Genomic DNA, 17,343 nt, shown 5'->3' on the forward strand with positions numbered 1-17,343 from the left:
TCTGACGAGCTTGTGCTGTTTGTTTTTGGTTGATGCCACCTCAGCGTTACCTTGAGCTATCTTATCATCTATCTTTGGTTGACAAAAACGGAGATTTCCGCTGAAAACGACAACCCCCAAACTTCTTTAAACCTGCAAGTTCTGAAATTCTGCATCGCACAATGCCGCTATAGTGCTCTTAACTTCGCTGCTGGGTGGTGCAAACGGCCATGTACTGTAACAAATGGGGCCACAGTTCCAGGTGAGATCATTGCTCCTTCGGAACCGGGATTGCCATCGTAATGCTGTCCGAACATCGCGAGATGTCGCCCGTAACTGGAACCACCTGCGGCATAACCACGGGCATCGCGCATATACTTTCCAGATCGATGCCAGCTTCTTGTGCCTCCATTTGAATGAGTTGCAGACGCTTGGCCAGTTCAGCAGTCTTGGTATGCTGCTTTGCGACGGCAATCTCTTGTAGAAGATGGGAAAACCCTCGCTTTTTCATCTCGCCGAAGACTACCCCGAAATTCAATGCCGCAACTTTGGCCTCCTGGCGCGCTTGGGCGATGCCAGCGAGAACGAGCTGGAAGTTCTTTCTCGTCATCTCGGCCAACACTTTTTCAAACGCTAAGTTGGCCTTCAATTCAGTGACTTCTGCCTTGAGCACTTCGATTTTTCTTGGTTGCGCTTGTTCGTGTGTTTCGGTGTGCCCTCGTAGTGCGAGTCGTACTGTGCATTGAATCATCTGTCCTAAAGCAGCTTCCTTTTCTTGATGCAACTTCGACTTAAAGGCATACATCTACATTGAGTGCGCTGCGCAAGCTCTCCGCAATACTCGCACAACTAGCACGGCTCAATTTGCCGAGAAAGATGGTCTGAGACTTGATAGTTACTGTCAGCCAGCTCCACACAATATTCCTGGAGAGCATCTTTCGAAAGAAGATCGACCCGGATGTTCCAAAACTGTTGACGTGGTCTTGGCTTCAAGTGCAGTTTTACGAAGCGGGCGTAAACAACCTCGTCGTCGTCAGTCCAAGTGTACCGTACACTGATTCCCTCAACTAGCGCAATCAGCTCAGGTGATATACCGAGGGCACGAAGATCATCGCCCACTTCAGCGGTAGTTTTGGCCATGGCGGATGGGTACGATGTTCGATAAGGAGAATCCCCAACTAAGCGTGTTGCCTACACGTATTCTCCGCTTCTCTTCTGTGCTCGGAGTCCTTGGCGCCTTATCTACTTTGGAAAGCAGTAGCACCCGTTGACGTTGCCCTTATCCACCGTCTACAGTATCTTATTGAAAGTTACCTACCTATCTGAAGACAGCGAAGGTGCACCACCGGAAAGCATTCAGCTTCTCACAAACTTTTCAATGCACCGAAACGGTGTGTCAACCCCTCATCACTACCCTACAACTTTTCCCACTCGACAATCAACATGACCGGTCTGCCGCTCCGCTTGTTGGCGTCGGCGCTCCGCCGTCCCGCGCGCTCCGCCGCCGCCTCCACCCGCCTCCTCTCGCTGCAGCGCTCTTCTGCTCGCCAACTGTCGTCTGCCGCCGCCGCCGCTGCTGTCGCTGCCGCCCCCAAGAGCAGCGCCGCCCCCGACTCGGACGCGCTGTCGCTTCTGGAGCTGTCCATCGCCCAGCGCCGCCCCGCGCAGGCGCTCAGCCTCCTGGCGCAGCTTCAAGAACCCGCCGCCCCGCAGCTGCTGCAGAGACTGGCGCTGCTGCTGGCCAGGCAACGGAAGAGCCGCGGCCACGCTCTGCGCGCCTTCGAGCTCCTGCGCGGAGTGTACCGCGCGCCGGGCCTCAAGCCCGACGACTACACGCAGCTGGCGTCCATCTACGTGCTGGACGCGTGCCTGCGCTTCCGGATGCTGGACCAGGCCATGGAGGTGCGGGTTTAACGATCTTTCACGTTGTTTTCATTCTTCTACGAGCTCTGGAAGTGACGTAATGATACTTTTTGTGTGATGTTTATTATTTTTTATAGTTGTATGATGAGGCGGTGAACCAGGCAGTGGTGCTGGACTTGCCGTCCTATGACGGACTGCTGACGGCCCTGCTGGACGCCAAGAGGGTGGAGGAGGCCACCGAGATCCTGAGAGAAGTGCTGGGAGGAGACGACGTGTGCCCCGTGGAGCAGACCTTCATGCCGGTGCTGGTGGAGCTGGTCAAGGCCAGGGAGTACGACGTCGCCACGGAGCTCATGAGACAGGGACAAACGCGCGGCGTTGAATTCACGAGCGAGACGTTCCACCCGCTGCTGGTGCTGGCGGAGAAGGACACGGCGTCCACCGACTCGCTGATCAAGTTCCTGCAGTTCGTGGAGGACTCGTGGGAGGAGTACAAGGCCGTGGAGGACTTTGACCCGGAGGAGGACGACCTGGACGACCCGGAAAACCCCTTCCGCAGTCTGTAGGGTCTTTTTGTTTTGGTCGGAGCCGAGCAAGACCAAGCGCTGGTCACATCGAAGAAGTGTTGCTACTCGTTGCGGGCGTCACCACTCCTGTTACGCAATATATGGCTCAACGAGCAACTTCGTACGAAAACGTGCGCAAACGCTGTGTCTCTTGGGGGTTTATTGCAGAATCCGTGATGATACACTGGGACCGGAGCCAAGTCGTGAGGCTGAACCTGCTGTGGATCCTGGGATGAGTCGGCCGATCTTGGGCACTGCACGGTTGTTCGCCATTCCTGGTTTCCTGACGTCAGGCAGCGAGCGCTGCGGCTGTCCTGGGGCTGTGCTATTGTTGCTGTTGTTGCTGGGTGTTTTAGGTCTCCGACTCAGCGACTTGTTCTCCAGACACCCGACTCGCGCCTGCAGCTTGGAAATCGCTCCTTCGTACAACGCCTCCATCTGCTGGATCTAGGAACGGTGAAACGTATTCAGGTAAGTCCTTTGCTACGTCGCCAGAAGATATTGCAGAGCTACTAAACAGGTTCTGCGTACCGCTTCTTTAGGCACGAACTCTGTGTCGATCTGGTCTTGAAGCTTTTCTCGTTGGGATTCGCCCTCCACCATCTGCAATGGAAGCAAGACACACGACTGTCAAGACAAAACTGGGATCAAGCAAGCAAGCAATCAACAACAACTGAAGAACCTTCGCGTGAATCGCTTTGAGCTCCTTCTCCAAGGCGGTGACTCTCGACATAGCGGCATCTCGTTCCCGTTCTCGGTCCCGCTCATCCTGGACAAGTTCAGCGATGCGCTCCGTCGTGTCCTCCTCCAGCTGGAAGTAGCGGAGCTTGAACTCCTTGAGCTCCTGCAGCGTGTGAAGCACTTGCGTTTTCTCGCCCGCCAGTTCTCCTTCGACCTCGTGCCACTCCTGCGAAGCTTCCTGCGCTAGTCGCTTGTACGTTTCGATCTGCCGGTCGCAAGCGGACTTCACCTGTGCGATGTCCTGACCGTGGCGCGCTACAAGCTGCTGAAGCTCCAGCTTCATGCGCTCCACGTCGCTCCCTGCGTCACCCTCACCTCCTGTTGAAGCCGTGGAGTGTCTGGTTGCTGTTTGTGCTGCTTCAAGCTCGAACTCCAAATGCTGGACCCGAAGAAGCGCCTTCGTCAGTTTTTCCTCTGCTATCGCAGCTCGAGCCTTCTCGTCACTAGCTGCTGCCTCGGCTTGCTGTGAACGCTGCTGCTCCTCGTCGAGTGCCTGGCGCATCTCTTCATACAGCGTGCGATAGTCAAGTACTGACAAGGCTGAGCGATGAGCTCGAACGGCGACCTGCATGGCGCGCTGGCCGAACTGCAGCGTCTGGAGCGTCTCCGGTGCCTCTGACACAGCGGGCGTGACTGTCACCACCAGAGCCGTCTTAGCGTTACCTCCTAGACTGGACTGCAGCAATCGTGTGAGTTTGCTGTCCCGATATGGCACGTGGTAACTCGCTTGGTTCTGCTGCGACTGCTTGCTGAGGGCGGAGATGCAGTTACCAAGGGCTGAAAGACTGAGGTTGATAGCCTTGAGCTCGCTGATATGACGACCGTGGACTCGAGCCTTCTTCACGCGTTCGGAGCCTGCAAGATCCACGAGGTAGAGGTTGCTTAACCGAATAACAGGCTGCGTACTGCTGCTCGATGCTCCGCTTGAAGACGGTGGCGGGGCGAACTCCTTGCGCTCGACTCGGAGGATGAGGATAGCGTGGCTACGACTGGAGTGTGCGTTCATCTCGGTGCTGGAGACGGCGCGATTCGCGTTGCCTCTCTCCATGAGGTTCAGACAGTCCTCGACATTGGCCACGTGAACCGCAGCGGCGCCGTCGATATACACGCCGCGGTCTGCGTCCTCCCGCACCAAGATGTTGCTGGGCGCGGTGTCAGGCTCCAGCAGGTCGAAGATGCGCTCGCAGTAGATCTGCACGTAGCTCAGCGCGACCGTCGTCTTTGCCTGCGACCGAGTCTTCTCGGCTCGAATGAAGATGTCTTCCAAGGCGCGTGGGATAAGGCCGCGTTGGTCTCCGTGCACCAAGTCCCCCGGCCCGACCATGGTGTGGGTTTTGCCAGTCGCCGTCTGGCCGTACGCCAAGATGGTACCGTTGTATCCGGCCATGACGTCCTCCACGATAGGCGCAGCCACACGCTCGTATACGCTTTGCTGGTCGGAAGTCTCGATGAGGTTGCCGTCGAACTGGAAGAGCCGAGCCTCGCCGTGTGCTGCGTTTGACGCCTGGAACGTGACGCTGCGGCCGTCCGGCTGCATCGTGAGCGACGGCGTCAAGGACCCAGTGATCCTGCGCCCCTTTTCCGTGATGAACGTGGCTGGGTCATCGTCGGAGCTCTCGGGCGTGGAATCGATGGCAGGTTGCTGTGTATCGCCCGCATCCAAGGGCTGATCGTCTTCCCCGAAGTGCTGGCAGTACTCTTCGTAGCTCCAGCCGTCACGCTCGCGCTGCAGGAGGGGCCGCACGCGACAGAAAACTTTCACGCGCTCCACAGCTCGAGCACCGCCAGACTTGGTACCAACATCCTGCATCATGTTGTATCGACAGTGCTTGAACAAGGTGAAGGCTTGGTCGGGGACCTGGTGAATCGACGAAACGACTCAACTATTTCAAACTCGGTCGACTTGAAAAACGACCCTGCGATGGATACAACTTGGGTTACTACAGTCCTACAACTAAGACTGCAACCATTTGAGCTGTGTAAAAGCTCGAGACAACGATTTATTTTCTGAAATACTACGGAGTACAATGCACGAACGCAACCTCACTCAATTCTGACTTCCTTGCAGACGTCTAGCCGACTAAGTGCACCTAGTGGTACAGAGCCTTAGCCAGCGTTTGAACTGGGCGTTCATGATGCGGTGAACCGCCGAAAGCCTTCAGCAGAAGCCCGGCGACGACTAGGCCCGCTCTGAGCCATGACAAGGCCTTGGAGTGTTAATCCGCAGCAGGGAGCCCGTCATCTGCAGCGGTGAGCAAGAGGAATACGCTGTCTGTATGCGCCGGAGCAGTAAAGCTAGGAATCCGAACTCACCTGGGCGTAGTTTCGGCAACAACTCGCACAGCAGGTGGACCGTGTAGTACGCCGCCTCGACCAGTACAGTCCCGACGGCAGTCCAGGTAATGCCGTGTTTCAGCTCGTGACTGGACAAGAACACCACTGCAGCGACGCTGGTGACCGCTTCCGCAGCTTCACGTATATCGTCGCCTGCAAACATTTCACAAAAGCTTCGCTCGTGAATACTTCTCGTGGCGGGGCATAACACAACGCACGATTAACTTACGCTCCAGTGGTACATACGCAGCACAATGCCAGCAGAAGGTCCTCAGCCGTATTACCCCCGTAAAGACGCTGGTACACCGCCAACAGGAGAAGCCCGAACGCAAGGAGTACTTCCAGCCCGCGGACAAAATGCTCTACAAAGAACGACACGACCCTGGTCAGTACTTACAAGCAAGAAACTAGAGCAAGCGATCAAAGATACACACCTTTACGGAGGCTGGGTTCAGGGATATCGAGGACGACGTGAATCTCGAGCTCCTCGCCAACGGGGGGGCTCGTGGGGAACTTGAAAGCGTCATCTCCTACTTGTTTCAGCAGGTCAAGCATTTCGCCGCCTTTCAGAGCCCTTTCACACTCGTCTTCTCCGAGCCACTGCCCACCCTCGCCGAGTCCGCACGTCGTGTACGCTGAAATGCGTGCGGGGTCGACAGAACACCCCACTCGATCGGAGAAAACAGTTACCAAATGCTCGAGTGCATCCACCACACGGAGCTCGAGCTGCTCCGAGTGCAGTTTCTTTTGCCAGCGAGATGCTACGCCTACATACACCTTCCTTTCCTCCTGCATCGTTGCTGCTCGAGATTTTGGCAGTAAATTGAACAATGGCCGTGGAAACTCCCTATTAGTCGGTGAACATCATGTCCAGATAGTCGGTGAATGTCATATCCAGATAGTCGGTGAATGTCATGTTCAGATACTGACCTGTTGCTTCCTGTCAGTCTCAAAGAGACCTGCAGTCTCTGCATGTCAAGGAAGGATGGTACATGCGGTCAGTTACATCGGCTGCAAGGACACACTGACAATCATACACTCAGCCGTCCAATGGCTCTAACAAAACACGATATGTAGCACAACCTCCACAGCGACAACCATATTCGTTATCTACAGTGTCTATTGACCTTCAGCCTTGACGAAAACACCACTCACCTTACCTTCTCGCGCCTTATCTGTACAAATCTATAAAGCTCGTCCAATCTAAGCATTTAGTAAGAAGATAAATATTCTGCCGTACCTTGGCGAGGATATGTGGTGGCCTCACAGCTGGCGATCTGAACTTCTCTCGTACTTGCTAAAACAATAATTACATGTTTAAGAGGGTTTGCTTTCAGTTGCAAAATAACTCGACTGGCAGACTGGCGAAGCCTGCTGCCACTATGCGAGCGGGGCGCGCTCGGCGCGCCTCTCCATTCAACACTCCCACTAAGTACTAGGGTAAAGTTTCAGATCTCGCACTCCTAGTTTCTCTCTTAGTTTCAGGAAGTGTTTTGTGGGGAGAGCTTTAGTGAGAATATCCGCAGTCATCTCAGTTGTAGAGCAGTAAGCTATCTTGAGGCGGCCAAGTTCAACCAGGTCCCTCGTAAACAGGTAGCGGATCTCGATGTGTTTGTTTGCTTTGTGATTTCCAGGATTTTTCACAATGCTGATGGCAGCGTTGCTGTCACATCATACCTGCACTGGTACCTTTTGAGGAAACCCCATTTCTCCCAGCAAGTGCCACAACCACTCACTTTCTTTAGCTCCCTCACTTAGTGCGATGAGTTCAGCTTCAGCAGTAGAGAGCGACATGCCTCCCTGCTTGCTCCTACACCATGACACACTGGCTCCGGCCATTTGGATTACGTACCCTGTTACGGATTTACGTTCTTTAGGTTGACACGCGAAGCTTGCGTCAGTGTACACTTCGTAAGTCACGTCTCTCGTTTTTCCATCGAGAAACAGACCGTACGTTGACGTCCCTTTCAAGTATTTGAGTACTCGCCTAGCCGCTTCCCAGTGCGTGCGGTTGTAACAAGACAGAAATTTGCTCAATTCTCTAACCGCGTTGGCGATGTCCGGTCGTGTGCCACGGACCAAATATTGGAGTGATCCAACAATGCCTCTGTAGTCGTAAGGCTGCGCAGCAATCTGCTCTGCGCTCATGTTCGTCTCTGGCTCGAGTACGAGGCCAGGTGCTTGCGGTGTCATCACCGGCGAGCTATCGACCAGTTTGTACTTCGTAATCAACTCTGCAATGTACTTGCGCTGTGAGATCATCATCACACGCTGGTTCCTATTGCGAGTTACCTCCATCTTGAGGATGTAGTGAATGTCGCCAAGGTCTCTAATCTTGAACCGTTTTGACAACTCGGCTTTGAGCCCATCAATTAGTCGCATGTTCCGCGACATGATCGTTAGATCATCGACATAGACCACGACTATGATCCAATCTACTCCCACTTTTTGCACGTAGATGCAAAACTCTGTGTGGCAGCGTGCAAAACCCATCGACGTCAAAAAGGTATGTAGGACTTTATACCAGATGCGCGGGGCTTGTTTCAGGCCATAGATGCTCTTCAGAAGTTCACAGACCAAGTGCTCTTGGCCTCGCTTCGCAAAACCGTGAGGTTGCCTCATGTAGATCTTTTGCTCTCCTTCCATCGTGCCGTTCAAGAACGCCGTATGGACATCCATCTGGTGGATATGACAGTCTAATATCGTCCCTATTGCCAGCACTAGGCGCAGCGGCTCAAATCGTGCCACGGGTGCGTATACCTCATCACAGTCTACCCCAAACTCCTGGTGGTTGCCCTGTGCTACGAGGCGTGCTTTGAACCGCTCGACAGTCCCGACGGCGTTATACTTTACTACTAGTACCCAGTGACAGGGCAAAGCCTTACGTCCGGGTGGCAGTTTTACGAGTCTCCACGTCCCATTCTCGATCAAGGAGTCGTACTCAAGTTCCAGAGCTTGTTTCCATTGCTCTCTATGAGGTCCACTTAAGGCTGCTTTGAGCGACCGTGGTGTCGGCACTTTGGGCTCTAGTATGTCCGGCGCAATGTTCTTATCTAGCATCGCCTGGAAGCACTGATAGTCCGCGTATCTCTTCGGCTTCTTGGCCTCTCTACGTGGGCGGGATTCACGCCTCTGTGGCGTATCGACGAGTCCCACACGTTCGCGTTTCTTTTGAGCTCCCACTGCTGGATTACTGTTTTCAGTAACTGCTTCAGCTCCCACCGCCTCAGTAGACCCCTGTGCTCGTGATTCAGCTCCCACTACTGCCGTGGACCCGTCGGCAAGTGCTTCAGCTCCCACTGCCTCCGTAGACTCGGTGGCTAGTGTTTGGTTTCCCTCTGCTGCGGGTGGCTCGAGCGCGGCAGATTCAATTGTTAGGGGCTCTTCGGCCTGACCGAAAGCTCGTTGAACCATGGTGGCTACATTGGTCGTATCAAACAGCACATCACGCGATAAAGATGTGCTTGTTGTTATACATGTCCCAGAGTCTATAACCCTTCGATTCCTCAGATATTCCGAGAAACCGGCACTTTACGGCGCGAGCAGACAGCTTTTTGTCCTTTCTTAGGGCGGCAGGAACGTGCGCAAAGCACACACATCCCCACACAGGTAGCTTGCTCACGTTGGGAGGCTCCCCATACACCATCTCATACGGTGTCCTGTTTCCCAAACGTGCCATGGGTGTGCGATTCTGCACATAAGTCATGTACATGAGCGCCTCTGGCCACCACCTGTGTTCCATAGCTGCGTCCTTCAACGCGCAACGAACTCTATCCAGTTTGCTCTGGTGGTCTCGCTCTGCAGCTCCGTTTTCTTCGGGGCTGTAGGCGTTGGATGTCTGGAATACGATGCCTTTGCCTTTACAGAAGCTTTTAAAGGCTGCATTCACAAAATCAGTTCCTCCATCGGACCGGATCCGACGAATCGTGAACTTTCTCTCACGCTCAAGCTGCAAAAGTAGCTCCTCTACTTTCTCAAAGACTTCTTTTTTACTGCGTAGGACGTAGGTCGAGCGCCACGACGTGTTGTCGTCAATGATACTCAGGAAGTATTTGATTTTCCCGCAGCTGCCATACACCCCTATGGTCTTCATGGGGCCGTTTGTGTCCATATGAATGGTGCTCATTGGGTTCTCATCTCTCGAGCCCTTCGCATTCCGGTAGGACATTCTCCTCTTCTTCATCTCTGCACAAGTTGTGCAAAAGAATGGGACCTATCTTAGACCTGGCGCGAAAATTTTTGGCATTCCAGCCACCACTTTTGTGCTTAACATTGCAATTAATGCATCCTTATTAAGGTGGCCCAGCTTAACATGCCGCTCCTGCAGTGTGCGCTCTAACCTCTCAGTACCTAGGCGAGCTAGTGGTTTACAGGGCTCCTGTTTCACTGCGTTGCACAGCAGTTGACGCTCTTGCAGTGTTTTATTCTGTATATAGTATGCCCCGTTAATTGCTTTTGCAAGAAACACTAATTCATTGGCAAAGAACACAAATTTGTACTCGCCAGTTAGGGAACCAAATATCTGGTACCCACCGCGCCTGAGCCCGAACTCGCTCAGAATGTTCGAGGTAGCGGCCGGTACTAACGCAATATCTTCGAACAGAAAAGGTCTAATTCCTTGTGGACCATGCAAATACAATTTTATCATGCCAAGATGTGTATTTGAATGCTTAGAGCCCTGTGCGAATGTAAACATGTACTGGTTCTTGGGCTCCTTCTGCACAAACCGCGCTGCCTCGCTGGTTAGTCCGTGCCCGCACCCTGAGTCAAGTACCCAAGAATTTGTGGTTAGATACGAATCATCGTCTAACAGAAATGGATACAAACTTCGCACCTTTTTCTCGAGGTCAGTCAGCATGCCGGCGAAGCTCTTCGTCGCCTCGGCAATCTCTAGATTGCTGCCCTCGCTTGGCTGTCCTTCGATGTCCACGTCGTCGTCCGATTGCTTAGCGGCGGCTGGAGCCGTGCCCGAAGCGTCAGCTTTCACGGCGTTGACGACGCTCTCCATTGGCTCGTCTTCGTCGCTCATCGGCGCAGCGCCCTTTCCCGGCGTGTCAGGCTGCTGAAAGTTGCTTGGGGACGGGCCCGTGTACCCATCCGGGGTCGCGGACAGCGAATCTTGCTGCGCGTCGCACGCGTCTACCACCACGATTTTGGCCAGGCACTCAGCCAATGGGATTTCACGACGCTCCTTGGCCTTGGCCTTGCCTTTTCCATTGCCCTTCATCTTGGGTGTAGGCTCGTGCACTTCCTTGCGAGCCTTGCGGCTTGGGTACGTCCACACGTTGCGGCGAAACACACCCGCAGCCCTGTCTGCGCGACGCGCGGGGCAGTCAAGCATCTTGTGTGGGCCAATGCCATCCCGATCGTTGTGCGCGCCTGCGCAGTAGTGGCACTTCATGTACCCCAAGTTGTAGTGGATGTCGTTGATCGGACCGTCTGCGGCCTTTCGCTTGCCCAGAACGGATCCCTTCGGATTTGTTGGAGCCGTCTTGGCTGGGGTCGACTTGACGTGGTTGACCACCCTGCCGCTAGCCAGCGCCATAATTTCGCGCTTGGTCTTGTTGTCAAAGATGTTGGCAAGCTTCTCGCTCTCCTTCTCCAGCGTGAAGCTCTCCTCCGTGAACTTGACGTGTTGAAATGAACAGTTTACACAGAGTAGGTAGCTCACTACAATGTATTACTCTTTTGGTTATCCTCTATTCCTATGCCTACTACTCTAGATCCGTGCTCGGTACCTGGAGGCAAAAGAGGAAGTGAGCTCGTCTTCGGACTGCGTCCTCGACTCCTCACTCCTCGACCTCGTGTCGTCATCGCGCTATGTATGGTTGGCAGGCAGCTCTCTGCCTGCACTATCCAGACCACAGCTGGCGATCTGAACTTCTCTCGTACTTGCTAAAACAATAATTACATGTTTGAGAGGGTTTTCTTTCAGTTGCAAAATTACTCGACTGGCAGACTGGCGAAGCCTGCTGCCACTATGCGAGCGGGGCGCGCTCGGCGCGCCTCTTCATTCAATATCCGTGGAAGAATGAAGAATAAAGCCGCAGCTTGCAAAGGAGTATCAAACTTCACTCAATAAGATAAGCGATTGGACGGAACTGACGAACTCGGAACAAATCAAGGAACCGGATTCTAATGATGGAATCTGACTTTCTTGTTACTTTGTTCCTTTCGCAAGATTTTGATTATTTTCCTTTCTTCCAGACCCCAGGCATTACAAGCGGTGCCACTCAAAGCATTTTAGTGTGTATGTATCGACAAGGGCTACGGCTTTGACTTGGACGCGAGCGCTGATGCCAGCGCAGTGAAGCTGAAGGAATTGATCAAAACCGAATTGCGTGTTTCGTGTCCCGCCGCCAGTATTTCGCTTTATACGACGAAAGGAGGAACTTGGGGTGGCTGGCTACAAACTAAGAGTGAGGAGTACGAGCTCTTAAAGCAGCTGAAGGTGCCCGCGTCGGTCAAGGAGATGCTGATCCCAGAGAATGAACTTGACCCGCTCAGTTTCGTGGGGGACGACGCCTACGGATTCCCCGACAAGTACGAAAGTGGAGACCCCGTGACATTCATCTCCTCGTCAAGCTACCCAGGAACTGGTCAAGAAGTGAGTGCGTTACTAGATGGCCCTGTGCGACTTGATCCCTTACTGACGATCTTTATTAACTTTGTGCAGAGCAAGAGTTGCGGAATGAGGCTCTAGCATGTAAGTTGGTTGCTGATTCCGTCGATACACGAATTGATAGAGGCTAACGAGTATATGGTTTGTCGTGCTGCGCGTGAGTAGACTGGGTGGACACTGATCGCTGGTTGCTACGAGGAGGTCCGTATCACAATCTGCTATCGGAATGCTCTCGACGGAACGAGAAGAAGCACGAGTGAAATCCGCTTGTAAGTCAAGGTGACTGCTTTTTCGATTGCCACAATCATGTTACTCTGCTTATCCTGTTATTGATTAAAAAAATTTCTTGTTCTTCTTGTCTTCTCAACGGCTGCAGATGTTCTGTTACGTTGTGTAGTTCTTCTCAAATGAAAGCAATCAGAGAACCTAATTGCCTGGGCTACTTGAAAGTGATTGCCTTGGTGCTTGGTGATGGGCAATTGCTGCGAACCACAGCCGTAACATTCCCAGACCGACTACGGACCAGCTCGAACCGTTTTGCGTCCAGCTAAAAAAAAGTGAAGCTTGTCTGGTCTCTTCACTCGCATTGCGCCATTCCTGACAAGACATTTATGAAAAAGCTCAACGCGCGGAAAACAATGTTGCAGTACAGCAAATATATGGTTTTCCGATAAAAATCTTTATTATTGGACGCCCCCGGTTCAAATACAATATTATATTGACCCAATTATTAACAATACATATGATAAAAGTCCGCTGGCAGAGGATTTTTGACTGATGATGCTAAATTCTACAGTAGTCGCCAGAGCACAGTTAATCTAAAACTTTACCAGATGTCGATCCATAGGCAGGAATAAATGTTGATTAGAGATTGCCCAGGTCGACTACCTTGACGTTGTTTCACAATAAACCATTGTGACCAGCGCTAGACATCGCGTGTACAGATACAATTGCTGTTCAAAGAAAACAACAGTTTTTACTGTTAGTAGCATTTTTTCTGAATTCTTAGCCATGTACTGATCATTATGTGGATTTTGAGAAGTGTCCCGGAATGAAAGTGTATTATTCAAATATTATTAATATCACCCAATTACAAATGCTGGGAGGGTTCGTATAATGCCCGTACCTTTCAGATTTACAATAAAGTTTTGGAGAGTCCTGCTCCGTAGGAAGCTTGCTGCCGTTTACTGCATTTACATCTGACCGTGTCGTGTTTTATGTGTGTCAAAACCGCCTACTCCCCATTAAATCTTTCAGATTCACGCTTTTACGTATGCTGGAATTAATTAAGTCAATAAAGGCGGTAATGTGCTCGACCAGTTTACCGCAATGTTTCACTTTTTCCGCGGTAAAATGGTCATAACTTTTTTTCTAGACATCCTCTCAGAAATTTAAAAATATGCCGCAAATCTACAGAAACTCGCCTACAACAAGGTGATCTTGTCGTGGTTCTAGTGTTTTGCAAGCGAGCTACCTGCATCAAGGAAAAGCCAGGATGCTTTGACGAGCGCCGGCCAGTTTAGCGCAGCGAAACATATTGGGGTATGTATGACGAAGCATCCCCCTTGGCCCTTGTGGTGAAAAAAGTACGCATTTTGGTGAAGAGCGTTCAGATTTTGGCTCTTCCTGTAACACATTGCGCGTTTTCTGTAATGGGGGATGGTTTGTCATACAAACCCCAATATGTTTCGCTGCGCTAAACTGGCCGGCGCTCGTCAAAGCATCCTGGTTTTTCCTTGATGCAGGTATTGCGCGTTCTAGTCGAACTTTCCGAAGTCGATTGATTGAATCGACCGAGCCAAATCGCCAGCAAACCGCCCGAGATTTTGATTTGCCTTGAGTTTACTATGTACTCAATAAAGTACGAAATAAGAAGTCGCTCAGGCCGTCTCGGTCGATTCCAAAAGACTTGAAATTTGTATTCAGCGATTTCAACCCATATGGTAAACCGACCCGAATCGGCATACTGGCCAGAATTCACAATAGCTCGCTTGCAAAACACTAGAACCACGACAAGATCACCTTGTTGTAGGCGAGTTTCTGTAGATTTGCGGCATATTTTTAAATTTCTGAGAGGATGTCTAGAAAAAAAGTTATGACCATTTTACCGCAGAAAAAGTGAAACATTGCGGTAAACTGGTCGAGCACCTTAGTCCTCCACGTCACAACTGTACGCTAGTCAACGTCTAACACCACTCTGATGTGCACCGAGCGAGTGCTCGTCTTCGTATCTCCTTCTTCCAAGAAGCTTTCCTTTTTTCGTTGCTTCTAATCGTTGAAGACGAAGTCCCCACTTACATTGACTTGATCCCTCAGGGGTAGGGGAGACATATGTACTGGGGACTCACCTCAAAACGAACTCAAAATTTTACTTGGGTTTAAGAGACATTTGTCTCTCTATACCAAGGGGTCCTAGTACTACATTCGATAAGTATTGTCGATCCGGACGTACCTGCAGGCAAATCGGTGAGGTTCTCCTACTGTAGTCAGTAAAGTGGAGGTACAAAATTCGACATTAGTACCGGTTAAATACTGATTAGTTTGAAATATACAGGTACGTCAAAGTAATGCACCCAACATACCGGTATACTAGGTACAGTACATCCATACCATAAAATTTCGGACCTGATGACCATACCGTCAAAATTCCAACTGTCCGACCAAGTGTCCAACCGGCTTGACCGGGGTTGCCGCCACCGGAAGGGCGGCCCCGCCGCCCGCCACAAGCCGCCAGCTAGGAATAGATCTAAGAAAAGTTACTACTACTGGTAGTAAAAAAAGATGGCAGCGAGTGCGGCTCGTGCTGCAATACGAGATGCGATCGCAACGAAGAGCTTTCCTCCTGCAATAGCGTACCCTGAGAAGCAGAAGAACGCAATGCTATCGGCTTGGTTCAACCTGCCTACGATCACGTGGGTTCCAGAGGTGTTGAATGCAGGTCGATCTCCTGTTTGTACCACAGAAGGATGTAAGTGCACGCCGAAGGTAAAGGAATATCTGCAGCGAACTGTCCATGATGTCGAACACAAAACCATTTTGTATTATGCAAGGTACAAGTGCTCTACAGGACGATCGTTCTCTAAAATTGATGATGCTTACCTTTCTTCATCGAAAGCGGTATTCCTTGCATTCCCGTATTTGTTGACTTACCAGACCGCAATCTCGATTTATTTGATCTAGTGTATGACAGCATGCTTACAACCAAGGGACTGGCGGGCTACAGACAATGTAACGTGCCGCCGTCAGAAGCGCTATTATGCTTTGTTGGCTCGTGCAGGTTGCGAGATTGAGAAACAAAAAGCTGCGGATACTGCTTATGCACCACCACTCTTGCAATCGGTCGAGCAGTACATGACTAACCATCTTTGTCTAGACAGCGAGGCGCTGCAAAAGGTATGGCTCTCACAAACGGAAGTGTGTAGCAGGTTACTCGAAGCAGAAGAAGGCAGCAACGTGCCAACAGCAGCACCGGTATCCGGGAGTGTATATTCAAACCCAGCACCTGTACCACCTGCATTTGTACACAGTCAAACGCTCAACAGTGCACGGCCAACAGGCCCAGCGTGCGCAAGCTGCAACAAACGAAAGCGTGGATGTGGACCCAACAGCACCAATGCAGTCTATTACCAGTTTCTTTTCATGCTGAATAAATCCGCTTGCCGCCAGCTAAACGTCTACATCAATATGCAACAAGTAGTAGTATCTTAGTAATAAGCACACCCCACAACGCATTTGAAATTGAGTATGTACCTTCACATAGCACGAGTTGGAGTCGATCCCCAACTGAAAGAACGCCGGCGAAGTGAACCTCAATCGTCTACGGTACGTTGGCTTCCATGAGCTTGCCTGCTCTTTGCGCCAGCTTCGACGCCAGAGTCGCGAAACCATATCGACGCGAGTGGATCTAGTCCAACCGTGATGCCGGATGCCTAGCACGATCAAGTCCTCGCCCCTGTTCTTGTTAGCCACAGCACTAGTCAGAGCAGAGGCTACAGCAGCTCTGAGCAGCCACTTGATACGGCTAGCTGTGGTAAGTGTGTCCCGCTCAGTAGTCGGCTTCATATCACCACTAGAGTATGCTGCTATATCAGCACAAGCAAATCGAATAGTTAAGAGCATAGGTCACCGCACACATCTTGCAGCACTTACTTCATGCACCGTCCGAGCTTGCGGGCCCGCAGTGCCTCCACCGCAGTGGCGGTCGCTGATCTTGTTGGCATCCACTTGCTGCATCTGGCGAGATTGCTGAATGTTGTCTCCTATTGGCTGTTATATTTGTCGGGGGTCCCCGGACAGATGTCAGGACATGGTTAATTTTGGTGACTTTTGGTGGCAGTTGGTGGCTTTTGGTCCCATAATAATCCCGACAATACCGGTCAACCCCCCCGTCCGAGCCCGGGTCCCCGCCAATTGTTTCATTTAGTGATACTAATGTATTTTATGGACAATAATGCGAAATGATTCGTATTTATCCAATTTTCTGACATGTCGTCAGTTCAATTGAAAGTGACCGAGTTAGAGTTGAAAATATCACTGCTTAGACTAATTACATCGAAATATTACAATAACTGAAGGGTTCGTGCCAGCCAGAATTGTCCAGGAAATAGCACTGGTTATCTAAGTTGCAAAGCTATAACTCGCGAATATTTTACGTTTTTAGCCTGTGGTCTATTGAAGGACTAGTTGAGCATCAGTGCTGCAGCTGCTAATAGAGGCGACGCACCACAAGTGGTTAGATAAACCACTAAGGTACGAGGTCCCCACGATACAGACGTGAATATCGTAATAAAAATTAGATTCGTGTCCGGAAAAGCAAAATTGCTTGATAGAGGAACTGCTATCTATGCTTTCTTAACGCAAATGTAGCTGTGTACCTTGGCATTCCAATTCCTTGCTGTCCAAACTGTACAGTACTTGTATTGCCGTATCCCAATGCACATTGTAAATGTTTATATACTCTGACCTTGGTGATTTGGAGATGTGGACGTGGATCTGACCTTGGTGATTTGGAGACGTGGACGTGGATCTGACCTTGGTGATTTGGAACTCGTGCACGTGGCTAAGACCCGCTGAAATTATTGTGCTCTGCTTCCATTCTGTTTGAACGAAGACGTAAAGCGTTGTTTTGTATGTTAACTTCATTGTAACTCGTTCTTTTACCATAACCCAACGACCCACACTTCTATAGTATTGGATACCATTCTTTAGCAGGCTGTCGCTTAGGCTTTGATTATAGGA

The 17,343-nt window shown here is 51.2% G+C and overlaps 4 protein-coding genes across 4 annotated transcripts; 2 read left to right on the forward strand and 2 right to left on the reverse strand.

Annotated features, from left to right (window-relative positions):
- Nucleotides 1-247: 247 nt before the first annotated feature.
- On the reverse strand, nt 248-589 carry PHYSODRAFT_337491 (hypothetical protein; the record flags this gene model as incomplete). The annotated part of the gene is made up of 1 exon (XM_009535166.1): nt 248-589. One exon carries the CDS (start codon nt 587-589, stop codon nt 248-250), a length of 342 nt encoding a protein of 113 aa, XP_009533461.1.
- Nucleotides 590-1,422: 833 nt separating this feature from the next.
- Nucleotides 1,423-2,408, forward strand: PHYSODRAFT_337492 (hypothetical protein; the record flags this gene model as incomplete). The annotated part of the gene is made up of 2 exons (XM_009535167.1): nt 1,423-1,881; nt 1,980-2,408. 2 exons carry the CDS (start codon nt 1,423-1,425, stop codon nt 2,406-2,408), a joined length of 888 nt encoding a protein of 295 aa, XP_009533462.1.
- A 159-nt stretch (nt 2,409-2,567) lies between these two features.
- On the reverse strand, nt 2,568-4,962 carry PHYSODRAFT_317824 (hypothetical protein; the record flags this gene model as incomplete). The annotated part of the gene is made up of 3 exons (XM_009535168.1): nt 2,568-2,855; nt 2,940-3,011; nt 3,091-4,962. 3 exons carry the CDS (start codon nt 4,960-4,962, stop codon nt 2,568-2,570), a joined length of 2,232 nt encoding a protein of 743 aa, XP_009533463.1.
- A 6,662-nt stretch (nt 4,963-11,624) lies between these two features.
- Nucleotides 11,625-12,656, forward strand: PHYSODRAFT_304502 (hypothetical protein; the record flags this gene model as incomplete). The annotated part of the gene is given in 5 exon segments (XM_009535169.1): nt 11,625-11,729; nt 11,749-12,090; nt 12,230-12,262; nt 12,307-12,374; nt 12,503-12,656. The coding sequence occupies 5 exon segments, from the start codon at nt 11,625-11,627 to the stop codon at nt 12,654-12,656; spliced, it is 702 nt and encodes a 233-aa protein (XP_009533464.1).
- Between the last annotated feature and the right edge of the window lie 4,687 nt (nt 12,657-17,343).

The sequence above is a fragment of the Phytophthora sojae genome (genome assembly GCF_000149755.1).
Source record: "Phytophthora sojae unplaced genomic scaffold PHYSOscaffold_8, whole genome shotgun sequence".
In the NCBI taxonomy this organism is placed as follows: Eukaryota; Oomycota; class Peronosporomycetes; order Peronosporales; family Peronosporaceae; genus Phytophthora; species Phytophthora sojae.